The 18,401-nt window shown below is 41.8% G+C and overlaps 1 protein-coding gene across 3 annotated transcripts in view; it reads right to left on the reverse strand.

Annotated features, from left to right (window-relative positions):
• The window catches only part of ANKS1B (ankyrin repeat and sterile alpha motif domain containing 1B), a 1,071,061-nt gene that overhangs the window by 58,881 nt on the left and 993,779 nt on the right, over window positions 1–18,401 (reverse strand). For all 3 annotated transcript variants that reach the window (XM_065937415.1, XM_065937407.1, XM_065937398.1), the window contains exons 20-21: window positions 2,528–2,656; window positions 262–333 (exon numbers count right to left, since the gene is read on the reverse strand). In XM_065937415.1, the coding sequence (XP_065793487.1) occupies window positions 262–333; window positions 2,528–2,656 (201 nt within the window). The remainder of the gene's footprint in view (window positions 1–261; window positions 334–2,527; window positions 2,657–18,401) is intronic.

The raw sequence follows: 18,401 nt of genomic DNA on the forward strand, positions 1-18,401 counted from the left end.
AGGTCATTTTTCTCCTAATCTGGAGATGATCAATGTATATAAAATTACTTTAAATCTTTAAAAATAAGAGTAACTGCATCCAATAGACATCAAATCAAACCACAGTGGCATAAACATGAACAAAACCCAAACACCTTTTTATATAACACCAGTGTGATTCAGCAGACCAACAGATGAAGAAAATAGTAACTTGAAAAGCAACAATTTGTACCGGTATTTAGTATTTCAGTGACAAGAAATAAAATTGTTTGGCAAACTTACCCGCATTTTTGCACAAGCATCTTGGGTTGATTCTGTCCCCCTGAGCTCTTTTATCAGCATAGAACCTAAATACTGAAATACAAATAAAAAAATAAATAGATCAACAATTTATGAAATACAGAACGTAAATATGAGTAGCAATTTAAAAGCAGATTGTAGAAGTACTACTGGCCAGCTTTCCTGGTTGTAGGCTGCTGCATAACTTTTAAAAACTAACAGTAACTAATTCTAACAAATACATGCATGTATACAGAGAATGGAGCAGAATTAACCACATTCTGAAAGCTGTAAATTGCTCTTTATAATAAAACTGCAGTAGTTTCTAAAGATGCCATCTTTCAGATCATATTTAACTGCAAAATGGGGCCATCTAAAAATGTTTTCCCTTTTTTTTTGAGGGAGCAATGTCTGCAAAAATAAATCACATCACTGTCTATGTAATTACAGGGTTGTATGAGACAGCTGAGAAGCCAAGCAACATACACTGCATCTGGACTCAGCCGGCTGCACAGGTAATTAACGCCAGGCTGTTCTCAGGCAGAGAACAGCTCTAGACCCTTTTCATACTCAGTTCCGGGCCTGGTGGTTGATCCACCTGAGAATGGGTTGCAAGTATGCGGGGAGGGAGATGTTGTTCTCGGTTGCTCCACAGTCCAGAGAGCTGAGTTCCTTGGTGCATGCTGACACTGGAGGGGCTGACAGGGCGGGGGAAGGATGGTAGCATCTCCTTCCAGGAACCACCAGCCACTTTGCTCCAAGGCTGCCTTAGCACAGACGGTCACACGCACTCCAAGTTCTGGCTGGGGGCAAAAAGTTTTTAGCAAAATGTCTATTTTGCCTTCCTATCAATTGACTCTCCTTCAACCTTTTGAAAGGGGCTTCCCAGGTGGTGCTAGTGGTAAAGAACCTCCCTGCCAGTGCAGGAGATATGAGACTCAGGTTCGATCTCTGGTTCAGGAAGACTCCCTGGAGGAGGGCATGGCAACCCACTCCAGCAATCTTTCTAGGAGAATGTCATGGACAGAGGAGCCTGGCGAGCTATAGTTCACAGGGTCACAAAGAGTCAGATGTTAGCATGCACACACGCAATCTTTTGAAACTTCAATAGGGTTCTTTCCATCTGTCATTTTTCTCTACTTTCCTTCAAAAAAAGAGAGAAAAGAAACAGCTCAATATGTCTTTTTAAAAGAGTGTATTAAAATGATTGTTGTCTGGACATGACTGAGGAGACCCTGGCACTCTGCGAAAACTGGGCTGGGAATCAGTCTTTTAGACCCAGGAGAGCCTGGACTTGAAGAGTTTGTTCACAGGCACAATAGCAGAGGGTTCAGTCAAAGGCTTCCAGGAAGGAATGCTCAGACAGGCTCAGGGATCTGGTGTTTGGGTCTTGGAGGAAGAAGGAGGAACTGCAGTCTTACAGTTTTGGGGGAGATCACAACTGAAACAAGTCCAGTGCTTCAAGACATAAGCAGTTAAAGAGGTGCAGAGAGCACAAAATGAAAAGACTAAACTGCTGTGAGACAATCATGACCTTTACATCTTCATAAATTAATGACAGATGATTGTGGTGAAATCCTTATCTTCTTTTCAATGTTTTTCATTATCTTATTTTTGAAAATATGAAATTCTCATCTTTTAAGGTATCAGGAAACTTTGTCCTAATTAAAACATTTATTTTTAAGAAAGACAGTTTCAATGTTCTGCTGAGGGTTCATCCACTTTCCCTGCTATAGTCATGACAACCACCGGCCCCCAAACTGATGGTATCTTTTGAACATTTACCTGTTCATATTACTCACAATCTCAGCTAAGCCTGATTCCCTCTCCTATCTAAAAAAAAAAAACAACCTAGTAATATAATCCAAATGATGACAATGAAAAGAATCTGGTATTTACATAAAGCTGTGGACCCAATGTTTTGAGATAACTGATGAGTTATGTGGAAATGTCTATATGTGCTCTATTTATAGTCATTTCCATTTTAAGATAGCAATTTATCACATATAATTTAAAATATACAACTATATATGAAGAAGGCAAAACAGACCTTAAGCTTACAAGATTAAAAGGGTTATAAAGTTCCATTTGTTTGGAATTTCCAAGTAGCCTTTGAAGAAGGCTTCTTTAAGAAGAAAAGAGAAGGGGAAAACATTTTAGGAATTTCAGTGATGGATGTCTGGGGATACTTTCAATATAAAAGCAAATAAGCTAGAAATGTACCCTCTATTCCTGCTGGTACCCAAGTACTCAGTTCCGGGTAACTTACAAAAGCTTTGTAATCACATGACTGGAAGATGAGCTTTTCCGGGTGGTGTTGCCAGTACTGCACTGGAGTTGAGGCTGTGGCTTCGTTTGGAGGTCGCAAGGTAATGGAAGGTTCTCCCCAGTCTCCTGTCTGAAAATCACATTTATTCTAGAGGTAACATGAGTAACAGGCTAAGTTCATGCACTATAGCTGGCCTGAGTTCATGTTAAACCTATGTGCCATAGACGTGCAAATACATTTAGGTGTGTTCTATATTTATTTATGGTTTTATATGTCCTACCATCCTGTTTCCCAAAGCTGAGTTAACTTTTGAGGTATGAAAGAAGTTGATTTACTCTATTTTTAGAATGACATCCTAAGCTAAGTACTTTTAGAAAAAAAATGAAGATATTCATAAATGATTTGTTAAGTCATAATTTTCTGTTCCAACAGAAAAGAACATATGATCTTTGAAAGACTTTTCTGTTTTTAAACTTGACTATTTGAAATTTTTAGTTTGAAATGAATTCACAATACTCTGTTTCATAAATTTCAGTTCCTGATGAGGCCATGTACCATGTACTTTGAAAAATTCTATATCTCTGGAGAGAAGACATGGTAGGCGTGATACTAGACAAAATTTGAGAAGAAAATGTACTAGTGGATGATACCTAGTTTCCCTCCTCTGAATTCATTTGTATCAATATAACGCCACCGTGATTATCTTGGATATATTCAAACACCTCCCTCAGAAAACCTAAGGCATGAATGAAGAATAAATATTTAAATACCAGGTTTGGTCATATGTGCATATGCATGTACTTGGGGAGCCTGACCACAAGTGCAAGCACAGTCCATGTGACGGCATATCACGCAGTACCTGAGTCCGCTAAGACAGACTTAAGACAGAAGGACATCCCATCATTTTAATGACCATTTTCCATGAGGTTAACCTCAACATGTTTTATTACTGTAATGGTTTAGTGTGAGCACCTATAAAGTCAAATTTCTAACTGGTTTTAAAGAACAGAAGAATTCCAGAGCCCCTTAGGAATGCACAGGCCATTTCGTGAGGCAGAGGGCCTGAAATTTTCTCTTTGAGATCCGTCATTCCCAACCACAGGAAGAGACAAATGAGCCTCATGTCATCTCCTTGGCTTCTCACTGGAGCGTGTGACTGGTCAGATCCTCGGCTCGTCTCTCTGAGCTACTCTGCTTCTTGGTTTTGTTCCAGTTTCTAATTTACTTGCACAGGGCTCGGTTCTCCCATCTTCCATCTGTTGATATCATTAAGGCTTTATCTGGAATATTTACTTTAGCATTTTTAAGCAAAAATCCTTCATCTTATGACCCATCCCTGACTCATTCTTAAGTTTTCTCTTTGTTTATATGGATATTTATTTTGTAAAAACAGTAACTAGTTGCAATTAATTAAGTTTTCCTCTGACTTGCTATTTTGATCTTTTCTTTTCCTTCTCTCTTAAATGTTTGGATCTTTATTTCAACTGACTGTGATTTGCTCTTTAAAAAAACTAGTATAAAATTTAAAAATGCAGAATATGTGAATTTCAAAATTTCAAAGGTGAGTGTAATAACCTTTAAATGATAACAGTTAAAGCTCTGGAAACATGCAACAGTGAGTTCCTAATTCAAAGTTCTCCCCACATCCAGCCAATCATCCTCACATCTCCCCGTTAACTGACCCCCTGGTCTCCCCCCTCCCGTGATAAAGCAACAACAACACAGCAAACAAGTGTTGTACACTCAAGTCACAGGTAACACTGGTAACGCAACAACAGGAGTGTGCACGCAACTTCGTGGAATGATACAAAGGGAGCAGGTTGACCTCAAAAGATCCTTGGATCCAGTGTCTGCTGACGTGACAACGCAAACCAAGCATCCAGTCTTCAACGTTAGCCCTGTCATCGTTTAGCTGAGGTTCACCTTGGCCAAGCTCAACGGGCAGTTTTCAGAAAAGCCTGAACAGACATGGCAGGAGCTGGGGGTACCATGGATTGCAGGTCAAGGGATGGGGGAGGGTGGAGGGTGGGAATGGGTGGGATGAAGCTGGGGTTATGGGGACATTTCAGGTGTTTGTACATTAAACATGCAAATCATATGCAAACTCATTCTCTAAATGCTGAATTAACTCAAGCACTTTTATAATTAAATTTCAATGTGAGTTCCACATACACTTAAAGCAGAATGCTGATCCAAATATTTACATCATCCACAGAAGTCAGAGCAGCCATTTTGGAAATAATAGCACACAGCACCTCAGTCTGGAAATGACCTCGATCTCTTACATGGTAAGCATTTGAAGAACCTAGTGGTGAGTGCATGTCATCTGCTTAGGCAGCGCCATCATCTGCTCTCCTATGACTCCACTTTGTCCAGAAATCCCAAACCACCTGCTCTGAATCTGGAGTGCTCTGACATGCTTCCCCGACGTGCAGTGGGGGAAGATAATTATAGGGAAGAGAAACAGAATCCTTATTTTATTTTCTTTGTGGCCCAGAAACCATGCTCCAGACCAAATATTTTAAAAATTCCCTACAGGGACTGAATCTGCCTTTCTGGAAATAGAAACTGAATTTTGTCATACTGAGTGCTATTTCCAGAAATTCATTTTCAAACAGAGAAAAAGTGTTCTTAAAATTGAATTTATAAGGAAATAATTTTCTTCCTGGAAACTCATCAACTTATTATTTTTTAACCTTAGATACAAGAGTATTTAGAAGACTCTGTTTGTAGGTGTTGATTTTTCTCTTTGGAATTAATTCAATGGGAATGGATGGACTCATCATTACACTATTGTCAAGGGCAGATGTGGCCTGCCCCGGGGTGGGATTCAGCTGCATCTCCTTGAGGGACAGTAAGAACAAAAGAACTTAGCAAGGGTGCCTTAGGTTTCTGTCCTTTTGGAGGCAGAATTACAGCAGGAATGAACTATGGGGGAAACAGGGAGAGTGGTGGTAACATGGAAGAGCAGGGGAGAGAAAAAGCAAGGAAGGGGTTTGCCTCACATTGAAAATAATTTCAATTGTGAAGTCCAGTATTAGGTCCTATTAAACAGTAAATTCATATCCAGATAGTATCTGTATTTCTTCAGGTAAATTTAAAAAATTAATAATCTCCCAGCTAAAAATGCTTATTAAATATTAACTAAAAATCAAACAGACTTAAAAAGTCTTTTGTCTGAAATAACAGTTTATAATAAAGTCTTATCTTTAGCAAAACATGGGTTACTATGAGACAATAATGTTTAATTAGAATAACAAAATAAAATTGCAAAAGTCTGTCATATTGTAAACTATTAGTGACTGGCAGTACTCTTTACTTATTTATTTGTTTATTTTTGGCAGTACTCTTTAAAAGGCTTAAGTAATTGCAGAAGAGAAATTACAGTGATTCAAGGCACTGTTACTAAATATCTCCAGGCTACTTCTTTATAGCTTAAAATACTTAAGAGAAAAACCTTTCCTTTAGGTTCATGTATTAAATGATCTTAATAGTTCAAGAATTTGGCCATGGCTTAAAACCTTGTTTACTAGGCATTTATGTATGTATTTGTTCCTTTAGGACATAATTAAACAGAAGAAAATGTACATTATTAGCTATCTGTTCAAACTCAAATAAAACTTAATCTTCTAATATGAAAGAAAAACATAATTTGAGATTAAAGTTTTAAACAGAGAATTGATTCTGCTTAATAGGTATTTACCAACTGCCAACTAGAAATTCATAGCCTGCTGTGTTTGAAGGATTATAATTGGGCCATACTCAATATAATTAAATTAAATGTCTCATACCACTAGCTGAAAAGTATAAGCCACTAACTGAATTTAGTTATAACGCAGAAAAATATTTGCAAAATTCCATGATAGATGTTCATTGGATGGTAGATTCCAAAATGCAGCTATTAATCTTTTCATTATTTCAAAAGGTGGTAAAACTGCATGGTTTTAGTTCATATGCACCAGATATCTAATTCGAAATTATCATATTGTATAACACTCTATCCCCCAACATGGAAACTGAAGATATCACATATTCTATTGTATTCTGAGAATACAAAGGGGAAACACTATTTATATACTTACTTTCTTCTTAAGGAAAAGTTTTGCTAGGAAACTGAGGATATCACATATTCTATGTGTTCTGAGAAGACAAAGGGAAAACACTATTTATATTCTTACTTTCTTCTTAAGGAAAAGTTTTGTTAGGATGTCAGTAAATAATTAAAAGCTATGACTAGGATCTAGCTCTCTAACATGAACAGGAAGGTATGGTATTTTCCAAGCCTTATCTTATTCTTTAAAAAAATTTTTAATGAGGACTTAATTGATTTTTTAAATAGAAGCTTTTAAATCTTTTCTATTAGGAACAACTCCCACCTACCTGCTTGTAAATTTAGATTGAATATTAACAAACATTGTTTTCTAATTCTTCAGATCACTTAATGAAAAACTAAAATGATTTTAAATGACAACTGTTATTTTTGGGTTTCACTTTCAATAATTCTAACAAATATTAGAGATGGGCTACCCAAACATACATAAGATATATGTGATTACGTTTACTTTCCCTTATCTCAACAGCTTTGAAGAAGGCACATACTTATAAACATGTATACATACATTGGGATGTGAGGAAAGGCCTCCTGCAAACAGTTCATACACATTAAAGCAAGATGCTGGTTTACTTCTAAAATATCTTCAAGAATAAAGAATGCGGCTGGCTATCCTAAATTTGTTTCTTTTGATAAAAGAGCGGAGATGGCCACTTCTGAACATGAAAAAGCACTGGTTAGCGAGCGTTCACATGTTCAGGAGGAACTGCTGGGTCACTGGAGCAGCAGTACCAGGCAATGTATAGACTGTGGTCCCCAAGAGCCAGAAGTCCCATGCACACAGGAGGGGTACGCCTGACATGGCACCCCAAAAGAGGCGCTCTGCATGCGGCCCCAAGAGCTCTGCAAAAGCTCTTTGGAGTGATTCTCAACCAACAGTCTCAACCTCTCAGACAGCAGGCTGCCCAATGAGAACAATTTAAGAGTGTGAATATAGGATTGTATTTTTAAATATGAAATAGATAAAAAACCCCAAACATGAAAATGTTTACTTTCCAAACAAAAATGAATTTTTAAATGTATGCAAAGGTGAAATGTGAATATCTGAATATTAAGCAGCTCCGAGTAAAATAGGTTGTGATTTTGCACACATTCCAAAGATCAATTCAGTACTGTCAAGTGAAAAAAAGAAAAAGGATTAGGCTGAGAACCACTTTGTAGCTGTAATGGTGCCTCTCTTGGCTATAGTCCTCTTGCATTTGCATAAAACTTATATAGAATATCATGCAAATCATACTCAAATATTTCTCACAAGTGAAGCGCATGAACCTTTGAGAATTGTTAGGCACAAAGGACTGAATAGCCCATGGACAAGGGAAGTACAAAATGGGGCAGACTAACACTGATATATACATGGGTATATATATATCAATTTACCCTTTTCCTTTCTCCTGTGAAAGCAAGTGAACGTGGACACCCGGGATGAAAGCCAAACTCACACGGGACAGATTTTAACTGCAGACTTCCAAACCAAGTATGTTTCTCATTTCAGGACAATGTTTTGCACGTTAACTAGTCACGAGGCACAGTGAATGAAGTATAATAGACAATAATAATAAAAAAAAATCTCAGGAGTTGTTAGACATCACAGATTTTCTGCATTGCCAGGACACAGTCCCTACAGCTACTGACGACACTTTGCAAGACAGGACACAGCGCAAGTCCAGGAAGAGAAAATAACTGTTTGTAACCTTACATTATGAACCTGATGGATGGCTGAGAAAGGAAATCCAGCGTTCTGATTCGTCCATATCTCACAGACAGACGACTGCTGATATAAACAGAAAACTATCTCATCTTGTCAATATTTAAAACACAGCAACTACCAAGGTAGCATCAAGGAAGGGAAGGAGGAAAATAATAAAGAGCAAAGAATCACATTTCTTAAAAAAAACAACTCAAACACTCAAAAAACGCTTTAGGGTGCCCGAGGTTTAATAATGGACTTCCAAGTCATTCTTTTGATTAGAAACACTTTGGGTTGGCTGGGGGGAAAAAAAGACCATTTATGCATTAGCTTTATGTCAAAGGCAGTTACCAATCCACTCACATCTTGAAAAAAGCAAACTCTGTTTTTCCACTTGCCAAAGAAAATGGAAATACTTTCCCCCTTCACGCCATTCATTTCATAGGATAAATATTTTCATGAAGTTCAAGAAAGATGGGAAAAGAGTCTTTAACACAGGTCAAACATTTTTATTTTCTTATGGGCAAATGACCAAAAGCAAACAATGCAATAAAACGACTTTCCTAGTTTAGTCATTGCTCAGCTTGATAAACCTAGAAGATATTTCCCCCTCCAGAGTTCTCAAGGGCAAAACTCTGTGACTAACAAGGAGAGAAGTGTCCGTTTGCTGCCCAGCAGTGGGAGCGTGTGGTGGAGGGGGCGTCATGGAGGCAGAATGGGGGGTGGACTGGGGTCTGGCAGCTCAGTTCAGTCACTCACCAGAAACTCTGGGTAACAGCATTTGCTTTTTTATGAGCCTAATGAGTCAGCTCCATGTTCTGGACTCCCCACCACACCATTAACAATCCAATAACCAACAGTTATTAAAAGGCAATAATGTTTGCTTAGAACCAAATGCCCAATGGACCAGCACCCTCCCAGGAATTACAGCAGAAACCAGCAGATAAACAAACGAGGCTCCTGGCCTGACCTTTACAGAGTTCTTTTCCTGAATTCCGTCATCTAAAAGACGCTATGAAATTGAATCACAGAAAATGGCAGAACGCCTAAGCTTATTCAGCCAAGCACGGTGAACATCCCCAGAATTCACAAGCAGAGCGTACAAAGATCAGTGCAGAAAGGAGATAAGAATACAAGCACAGTGTGGTTTAGAAACCCAGCAAGGAGCCCTATCACCGGCATGTGTGGAAGTGCAGAAACGAAAGCTTTCCTCTGGCTAAATGCTTCTCCCACCTCCACCCTCCCAGAAACGCGCACCATAAATTTAACATCTCTCTCTCCAGTTCCAAACACAGCTCCACACCCACGTACATCTTGCTCTCCATCCCTTCTGTCATCTGGATGGCTTGCTGGGGACAGACTGCCAGGTAACTGGCATTCTGTTAAGAAAGTAAGATACCTGGGGTCTGACCAAAAGGCACTTCCCACCACGTCTCACTTAAAACCAGCTCTGCTCTTCTGTTTCTGCCCTAAACACCAGGCCATTTTCTCCACAGGGGGCATCTACCCCTTCCTACTTTTCAAAAATTAAATCTCTAGCAAGTTAAGCATTGGGGTCATTAAACCTCCAGCCTCGTCTCCAATGGCTGTCATCTGATTTAAATACATTAACTCCATGCTTCAGTGGGATTACCATCTTAACTGGCACCAAACATGCTTGGAGGACACCCTTCAAACGCTGTCACCCACAGTTTTGAGCTAATTCTGTTACATACACTACATCTTCTACAACTGCCACAGAATTTTAGTGAGAAGTAACCCAGGGATCCCCTGTCATCTGACAGATGAAGACAATGAGACCCAGAGGGGTCGGTAGCTTGCTGAGGTCACACAGGAAAGTGTTACAACACGTCCGCTGGCCAGGAAGGAGTGCCAGCCCTAATGAGTTCACCAGAAGGCGGAGGGGCGACTCAGTGATACGGGTCAGTTTACTAATCCTGACAGAAATACATACAAACGGAGTCAGTTTAGGAAACAGTCTCAGCCCCACACGGGGCTCAGACACCGTAAGGTTCTATTTCCCAATCATGACCCCCAGAGGGGCCCTCCTCCAGCATCGTATGGGATTCAAACTTGGCCCTTCCTCATCACGCACCAGACGGGGCAGGAGAGCCCACCTGGGAGCCCTCCTACCCCAGGCGCTTGGCTGGGGAGAAGGACGAGGGCCCTCTCATCTGGCGGTGGCCGGGTTCTCTCTGCGGGCTTACCAGGGTAACACTAACTTGGCTCTGACCCCTCCGCAGGAGCCGCCCTGCCCTGGATTCTACTGTATCCGCGCAGGCTCTGCAGGGCTCTGCTGGGAAGGGCGTGGGTCCGGACGGCACTTCTCCTGATGTGAGAAGTCTCGCTCTAGGGTGACTTTCCCCGACCCCCGCTCAGCCTCCCTAGGACGCACGCCCGCCCCTGGGGCGGGAGCAGACACACGCCCAGCCTCTTCCTCAATGCCCACCTCACCGCACACAGGTGCACCCGCGCCGTGCAGAGCCCGTGGCTCCGCGACCACCGGCTCTCCGCGGGACGCTTCCCGCCAGTCCTCTCTTCCTCGGTTCAGGCTGGTCTACACGCGTCTGCTCCCGAAGTCCGCTGACGGGAGGGACGCCAGGTCCCCCGCTCTGGGGGAACGTTCCCCTTGGAGCCCTTCTCCCCAGGCCGGGTGGCCCGGGCGTGTGCCCTCTCCCCTCCCCTGGGGAGGGAGGGAAAGCCTCAGCTCGCCGCCGTGGCTCAGGCACTCCGCTGGCCCGCGCCCCCCGCCCTCCCGGCGGCAATCTTCCACCTCTGCGGACAGGCAGCTGGCTGCGCAGGGCAGGGCTCACCACCTGCCGGCCAGCTCCATCGCCAGCAGCTCTCCCTTTAGAACGCGCAATACTTAGCGCCTACAGGAAAGCTCCCCCTCAGCATCCCGTTACACGAATATATCTCCCCACGGTCACAGAAGTTACCAGAGAGTTAAGGAGGGAGGAGAGGGTCTTGTGCCATAATTATTTAATTCTTAAAAAATCTGTGTAAGATTTTCTCAATGAAGAAATAAAACCCACCTCCAGCCATACACACTGAAGAAAGTTCCCATGTGGCATTATATACCTTTTAAAGAAGTCACAGTAACTGTTTTTCATGTAAAACCTATGTTCAAACTTCAAGTAAATATGTTCTCATTTCTAATAATTATGTGCCTCAATGTAAGTGGTAGAAAGTCAGATTTTAAAGACAGTTTAAAATAAAGGCAGTTAATAGTATGTCATGGAGGTTGTTTTTTTTTAAAAAGCTGATCCCTGTCAGATACCACACTAACGGATGATTGTTGTTGCTGTTTAGTCACTAAATTGTGTCCAACTCTTTGCAACCCTATGGATTGTAGCCCGCCAGACTCCTCTGTCCATGGGGTTTCCCAGGCAAGAATACTGGAGTGGGTAGCCATTTCCTTCTCCAGGGGGATCTTCCTGACTCAGGGATCAAACCCATGTCTCCTGCACGGGCAGGATTCTTTACCACTGAGCCACCAGGGAAGCCAGTTTTGATGGCAGTAAAGCCCTGATCAGGCTCCTAGAGTAGTAACTTAAGACGGACCAGCTATAACTGGTGTCTTCATAACATGCAATGGTTCTTCTTGTAGACACGTGGTTATCAGACTGAGCGTTGGAATGAATTTTTTAAATGCAAAAGAGCTTCCCCTGCAGAATTTCATTATATTTGTTGTTGTTCAGTCGCCCAGTCGGGTCTGACTCTGCAACCCCATGGACTGCAGCATGCCAGGCCCCTCTGTCCCTCATCATCTCCTGAAGTTTGCCCAAGTTCATTTCCAGTGTATTGGTGATGCCATCCAGCCATCTCATCCTCTGACCCTCTCTTCTCCTGCATTATATTTATGAAGATAACATTTCAGAGTACAACATGTAATGAAGTACTGAGTGTTCAAAACTTTTGAGAAAGAAAATGCTAGTGATAAAATTTCAGCTGGGGCCCAAATTCCTAGAACAGAAGTGAGTTAAATCTAAGTTTTAATTAAACATTAGAGTATCCTCATCTGAAGAGAAGATTAATAATAGCACTTGGCCTACTTATTTCACCAGGCTGTTGTGTAGCTCATGCAAAGCTTCACGCAAAAGGGAACTTTTTCACAGCTAAGTTTCTGGGACCTGAAATACAGAAGCTGTCAAACATATTGACTGAGTGAATGGAATCACAGAATGTGTTCAGTATTTCTTGGCAAATGATCAAGCACCATGGAAACATTAATTACTCTCGTCGTTATAATTTTTAGTTGATCTACTTTGTTGCTGCCACTTGGGCCCTCAGTAAACTACATCACTGCTAACACACTTCTGGCAAAATGCATCAGAGATTAACCTTGCAGACTTCTTGTTAGAGACGGTCTCATTTTTTTCCTGATAAAGGCTGGAAAAGAGCTGCTGACTTTGTTGAAAAGAGAGGAACATCTGTAATTAGCAGACCTATCTGCTAAGGGGCCGCTTGTAGGAGCATGGAAACAGTTCTGTAAAAGGATGGTAAACAGCCTTTGCAGTTTCATATGCTTATTAATTTTCTCTCAGTTCCTTTTTCCTACATCGCAAAGGCTAATTTAGTTGATCTGAATTTGAATTACCATGAAATCCAAATAAATGGGGGTCAATTAAAGGGATAGAAATCTTAGAACTGAGATTTAATAATAAATAATTTAATATTTATTTCTTTGGTGATGAAGTCAGCACACTTTTGGAGGTGCATAATTTTATCTCAAGTTCAGACCTCTCTCCTGACTCTGGAAACATTTTCTCAAACACAACACACATCCTGTTCTTGTTACTGTCACATACCTCAGGTTACCACGAGTATAGTTCAGAAAATCCAACGCATTTGCATTCAAATCTAGTAACAAACGAAAAAGAATATCGTCTATCTCCAAAGTCTTTCTCCTAAAGGTCGACTTCTTTTTTGCTCAATTGGTAGTAACCTGGTAATTTACAGTAAGTTTCTCTCCTTGACTGTCTGTTTTTTGAACATTTGTGGTAACGACTGAAACATCTCCCATTAAAAGCAAATAAGCCCCTTCCCTTGACCCAATATTTTACCTGAGCTCCTGCTCAATTTCTGTTGAGAAGCAAAGGCCCCAAGAGCGATCTATATGGTCTCTGCTTCCCCTTTCCTCTCCTCACGTGAGACCACACTGCCGAAACCACTGTTCATTTTGTCAAATCCAACGGTTCATTTTCCTTGCCCATCTGACACTCGATCACTCCTCCCATTTCCTAGCTCCTCTGCTGGTTACAGAGAAGGAAATGGCAACCCACTCCAGTCTTCTTGCCTGGAGAATCCCAGGGACAGTGGAGCCTGGTGGACTGCCATCTATGGGGTCGCACAGAGTCGGACACGGCTGAAGCGACTTAGCAGCAGCAGCTGCTGGTTACTGTGATCTGATCGTCCTCTGACCCCTGGAGTGTAAGTCCTAAATGCTTTACTTCTGGCTTCACCAGGTGGTCTCATCCTATTCTGATGCCCAAATTTATGTCTCCAGCCCAGACCTCTCCTCTGAACTCCAGATGCAGACACCCAGGCTTCTTAACACCTCCTTAATCTTGATGATTAATAAGTATCCTAACCTTAAATTAAATGCCCCAAACTAAGCTTCAAATGACCTCTCCTCTCCTACAAGCTTTCTTACTTCACTAAATGGCAACCGTCTTCTTCCAGTTGGGGTCATCCTCTTGCTCACCTTTCGCATTCAATCCAGCAACAAATCCTACTGAATTTACTTCTAAAATCTCACCGTCCTATCCCTACTTGGTCCAAGACACTACTTTTTTTCACTTGGATTCTTCCATTAGCTTCTACACTGGTCTCACTGCTCTCATCCTTGCCCCTGTCATGCTGATTCTCAATACAGCGGCCAAAACGATCCATTTAAAATGAAAGCTGGATCATGCTGCCTGCTCCATTTAACTCAGAAGAAAATGCAGCCCTAATAATGGGCCTGCAAGGAACTCCAGCCTCTGTCACCCCTGCCCCCTCACCTCTCTGCCTCCTGTTCACGCTTTCTGGACAGCAAAGTGCACTCTCGTTTCAAAGCCTCTGCACTTGTTTCCCTTCTCCAGATGCTGCAGGACAAACTCCCTCACTCACCTTCTGCTCCAGCGTTGCCTTCCCAGAGAAGCCTTCTCCAAGCACCCAGCATATTATACCCAAATTAAGTCTATGCTTTCCATGCTACAAAGGGATTATTCTTTCAAGTGCAAGCTGAAAATGGGGGAAAAGGTTTAGAGCATAAGTACCTGTCTTCCTGGCTCCCTGACATTCATTCAGAGACAATTACTTTTCATCTACGGGGTATAAGGCGTGGGTCACAATGTGAGTAGGGGTCAGCCCTGCTTTCAGTCAATGTTTACAGAATAGGCATGGCTATGGACACGATCCATTTTCTTTTGTCAGGACCCAGGGTCAACTGGGATTCAGAAGCTGATGGTAGGTCTTGGAAGGAGCAAGTCTGCGACAGCTCCACCTGCTCAGTAACATCAATTAGGCTCTGAAAACCTTCCATGTGTCTGCTGATGCTGTGTAGCTAGTTTAATAAAGAAACTTGTATGAATAGAGCCCTCTGGTCAGATTCCATCAGAGATGAAATTTTCTGCCTTGTTCTAGCCCTGAAAAAAAAGCTTTCCCTCTGTTTCTCTTATGTCTGTCATAATTCTTTCACACTTCGGGGTGTTCAGAAATGGACCAGAAAGAGTCCGACAAGAAATAGGAAAGGTTCAGAGTGAAAGTTAAAAGAGTAATGAAGTCCATTTCTTCTCTCAGATGACAGCGCTTCTAAAATAAAACAAAAACAAACTTGAAGAGAGAACAAAACAGCTTCAAAGGCAAAAGAAAAAAGGGCACCCTAACAAAGGGAGCCTTGGTCAGCAGCCAGAAAACTCAGCGGCTCCTTGAGCAGAGCCCAAAGCGAGGTGAGACCTGTCAAAGGATGGAGTCGGACAAATTCAGTGCAGCCAAGGACCCACGCACCAGACACCTCGTGTGCATCTTTTCTTCAGCAGTGACGGCCCCTGCGGTCTCCTCTTCTGTGGGCACTCGCAGAACCCTGCCTGGAAGTCAGAAACCAGAACCTTTTGTCTCTCCTGAGTTACCCAGAAGCCACAGGCCAGCATCTTACTTATTCTGTCCCACCATCATAGATGGAGTCATTCTCCTCTTCTCCTCTCAGCTGAGTTTTATGATGTGTACACGCCCCTCTAACAACTATATGTGATTCTTTCTTTTCAACTACGCTGGGAACGTCTCAAGTTCAGGCTTTCTTACCACTGACCCTTTTTGTAAAAGTTTCAAGTCAACTATTTTATTTGCAGGGAATACTGGATTAAAAAAAATGCCGCTCCCCGTCATTTCTCCCCTTTCTTAAAGAGCAGTCTTCTCACACCTTCATGAACATGACCTTGTCCCTGTATCAGGAGCTTTCTGGGACAGATCGGTAATCACCTGCTGGAAGTGGAAAGCCAGGCCAACAGTCGTTTTTCCATGTGTGACCCATTATTGCTGGCATCAGAATGATTCAATCTAGCAACAGTGAAAGCAAACACCACATTTGGTCTCATCATAAGTACCCTGACATGATACGAAGTCTGATACTGCTTGCTGCCTGCAAGGTTACAGCTTCCTCTCTCTCCCCCACTTCCTCCCTCTCTCCTTCTATTCCCCCTCTTCTCCTCCCCTTCCCCCCTTTCTTCCCTCTTTCCCTTTAAATTCTGATGCTGGTGCTGACAGCACATAAAGCTAGCTCTCGGCTGCCAAAACAGAAGAGAACTAAAGCTATGTGACCTGTTATTCATTTGCAGAGATAATACATAACCTGCATTCCCTAATATGACAGTTGTAGCCCTAAATGACATTATAGAATTATTTATGAAATTTATGAAATCTCTTCACAGGAAAAAAAAGCAGAGCAGAGGAACAAAAGTGGAACACTGTCCGTACAATTCAGATCTTATTGTACAGCGCCCCAGGTTCCCTGGATGTTGCAGGAAATTTAAGTCAATTGGGATCATGCTGTTTCTTGCAATATGGACTATTTTACTTGTTCTACCTCCAAGTCTGGCTACTCCTGACACAAACATTTTTCAGGGCCATTAGCAGAAATATTAATCACTCATTCAGAACCACAGCAGTCAGCTTTTTATCATAACATGACGGCTGCAAAGAAATTCGATTTTGCAAAGTAATAATTGTTCTTTGCCAGTAACATCACTTTAAAATATACATCATGCTCCTTTCTTGTAAATCGAGGATGTCATTTTTAAGAATTTGAACCCATTTGTGAACTGCATGCGCATTACTGCTTTCTGCCTCTAGTAAAAAAGAGGTGTTGGAGGTACTTCCCTGGCAGGCCAGCAGTTAAGACTCCGAGCTTCCACTGCAGGGGGAGCGGGTTTGATCCCTGGTGGGGGAAGTAAGATTGCACTTGCTGCATGGTGCAGCCAAGAAGTTAAAAAAAGGGGGTATTGGACAAAGCCATCCATTCAATGATACTTATTAAGACCCCACTATTTCCTTGTTTTATCCTTGTGGACTATATGGGAAAACAAGGTCTGCCTGAATGTTCATTTTGAGTGATGCCAACCTAAGAGGTCTCTGATGGAAGGCTACACAGGTATTTCCTCAGGTCTGCCTTGTTCAACACTGAAGTCAACACACTGGAGGAATTACTTGATAGGTATGTTTTTTGAGCTGTGCTTTTAAAATCAGCACATTACATAGTTGGGAAGGATCAGTGACATGTTGAGCATTGACTAAGTTCTAAAAAGGCACTGAGAGAATAGGATTTATTACTTGATAAAACTGTTAGACCTGCGAAAAAATAATGTAAATGTAAGATCCTGCATTAAGGTTACACACACACACACACACACACACACACACACACACACACACACAGAGCACTGTTGAGGCCTGAGAAGGGAGGCATGGCTCATGGCCATTGAACAAGACTAAAACATTTTCATAGAAAAGTTCAACAAGAATTAATACTATCTCAGTGTTAAGCATGAACATCAACAAAGCAGACACGACCAGAGCTGGGGAATCAGAATGCCATGCAGCCCACATCCCACACTCATCAGAAAGATGTTGGCAAGAGCTGGCAGTGGTTAATACAGCAAAGGAAAGACATCACAGAGTCTTTAGTCTTCACTATTCTCAGCAAGAGGGAGCAGATTTACTCTTCGTGTTTTCAGGAGATAGCATTAACTGACTACGTGGGAATCTTAAGGGGGCTAATTTCAATTCGCTATAAGGCAAAAGTCCTATTACTTAGAACTTATTCAGTGATGGTGGGGCTGGCTGCCTCACAAAGTGGGGGCCGCCTTACAGAGACAAGCAGAGGTATAAACTTGTGGCTGTTTACTAAGGATGTGTTAGAGCGGGTGCTGCATCAAGTCACAGGACTGGATACATTTTCTGGCCCCTTCTCACCCTAAAGTTCTCTGGTTTTCTTTAACAGGAGCACAGAAGAAACTTCTAGCCATAAATGTACATAGAAAATGCAATTTGCTGTAAATTTTTGTGAGGCTGCATTCAAGTCTCAGAGTAGAGACCCACACAGAAAAGCGGAGATCACATAATTTTGCAATTGATTTCATGAAGCTACTCTTTACTCCCCTTGATATGTAATGAATGAAAAGTTGGATATCAAGAGCAAAGGATTCCCTTCAAATACAATGTCTGTCCACACCACCTTGGAGATTCAAGTCTCTACTACACATGCTTTTACATAAAGTATTAAATATTACTTGCAGAATATGTCAAAGCTTTCAAAACATTATACTGGTGCCTCTTGGGGTTCTAGAGTTTTTTAGAATGTGTCATGTCTGCTGTGTGGAGAAGGAAATGGCACCCCACTCCAGTATTCTTGCCTGACGTCAAGTGAGCGCCTGAACCCAGGCCACCAGGACTTTGCAGCAAAAATGACCCAAATACGTGCCCTTTCATGCCTGAGTTGGATTTCTGTTACCTGCACGCACGCAATAGAGTTTCTGTTGATTTATTATTTTACTCACACATGAACGGAAGTAACTGAGAGAGGACTGCTCAATAAG

Source organism: Muntiacus reevesi, chromosome 1 (genome assembly GCF_963930625.1).
Source record: "Muntiacus reevesi chromosome 1, mMunRee1.1, whole genome shotgun sequence".
Classification (NCBI taxonomy): domain Eukaryota; kingdom Metazoa; phylum Chordata; class Mammalia; order Artiodactyla; family Cervidae; genus Muntiacus; species Muntiacus reevesi.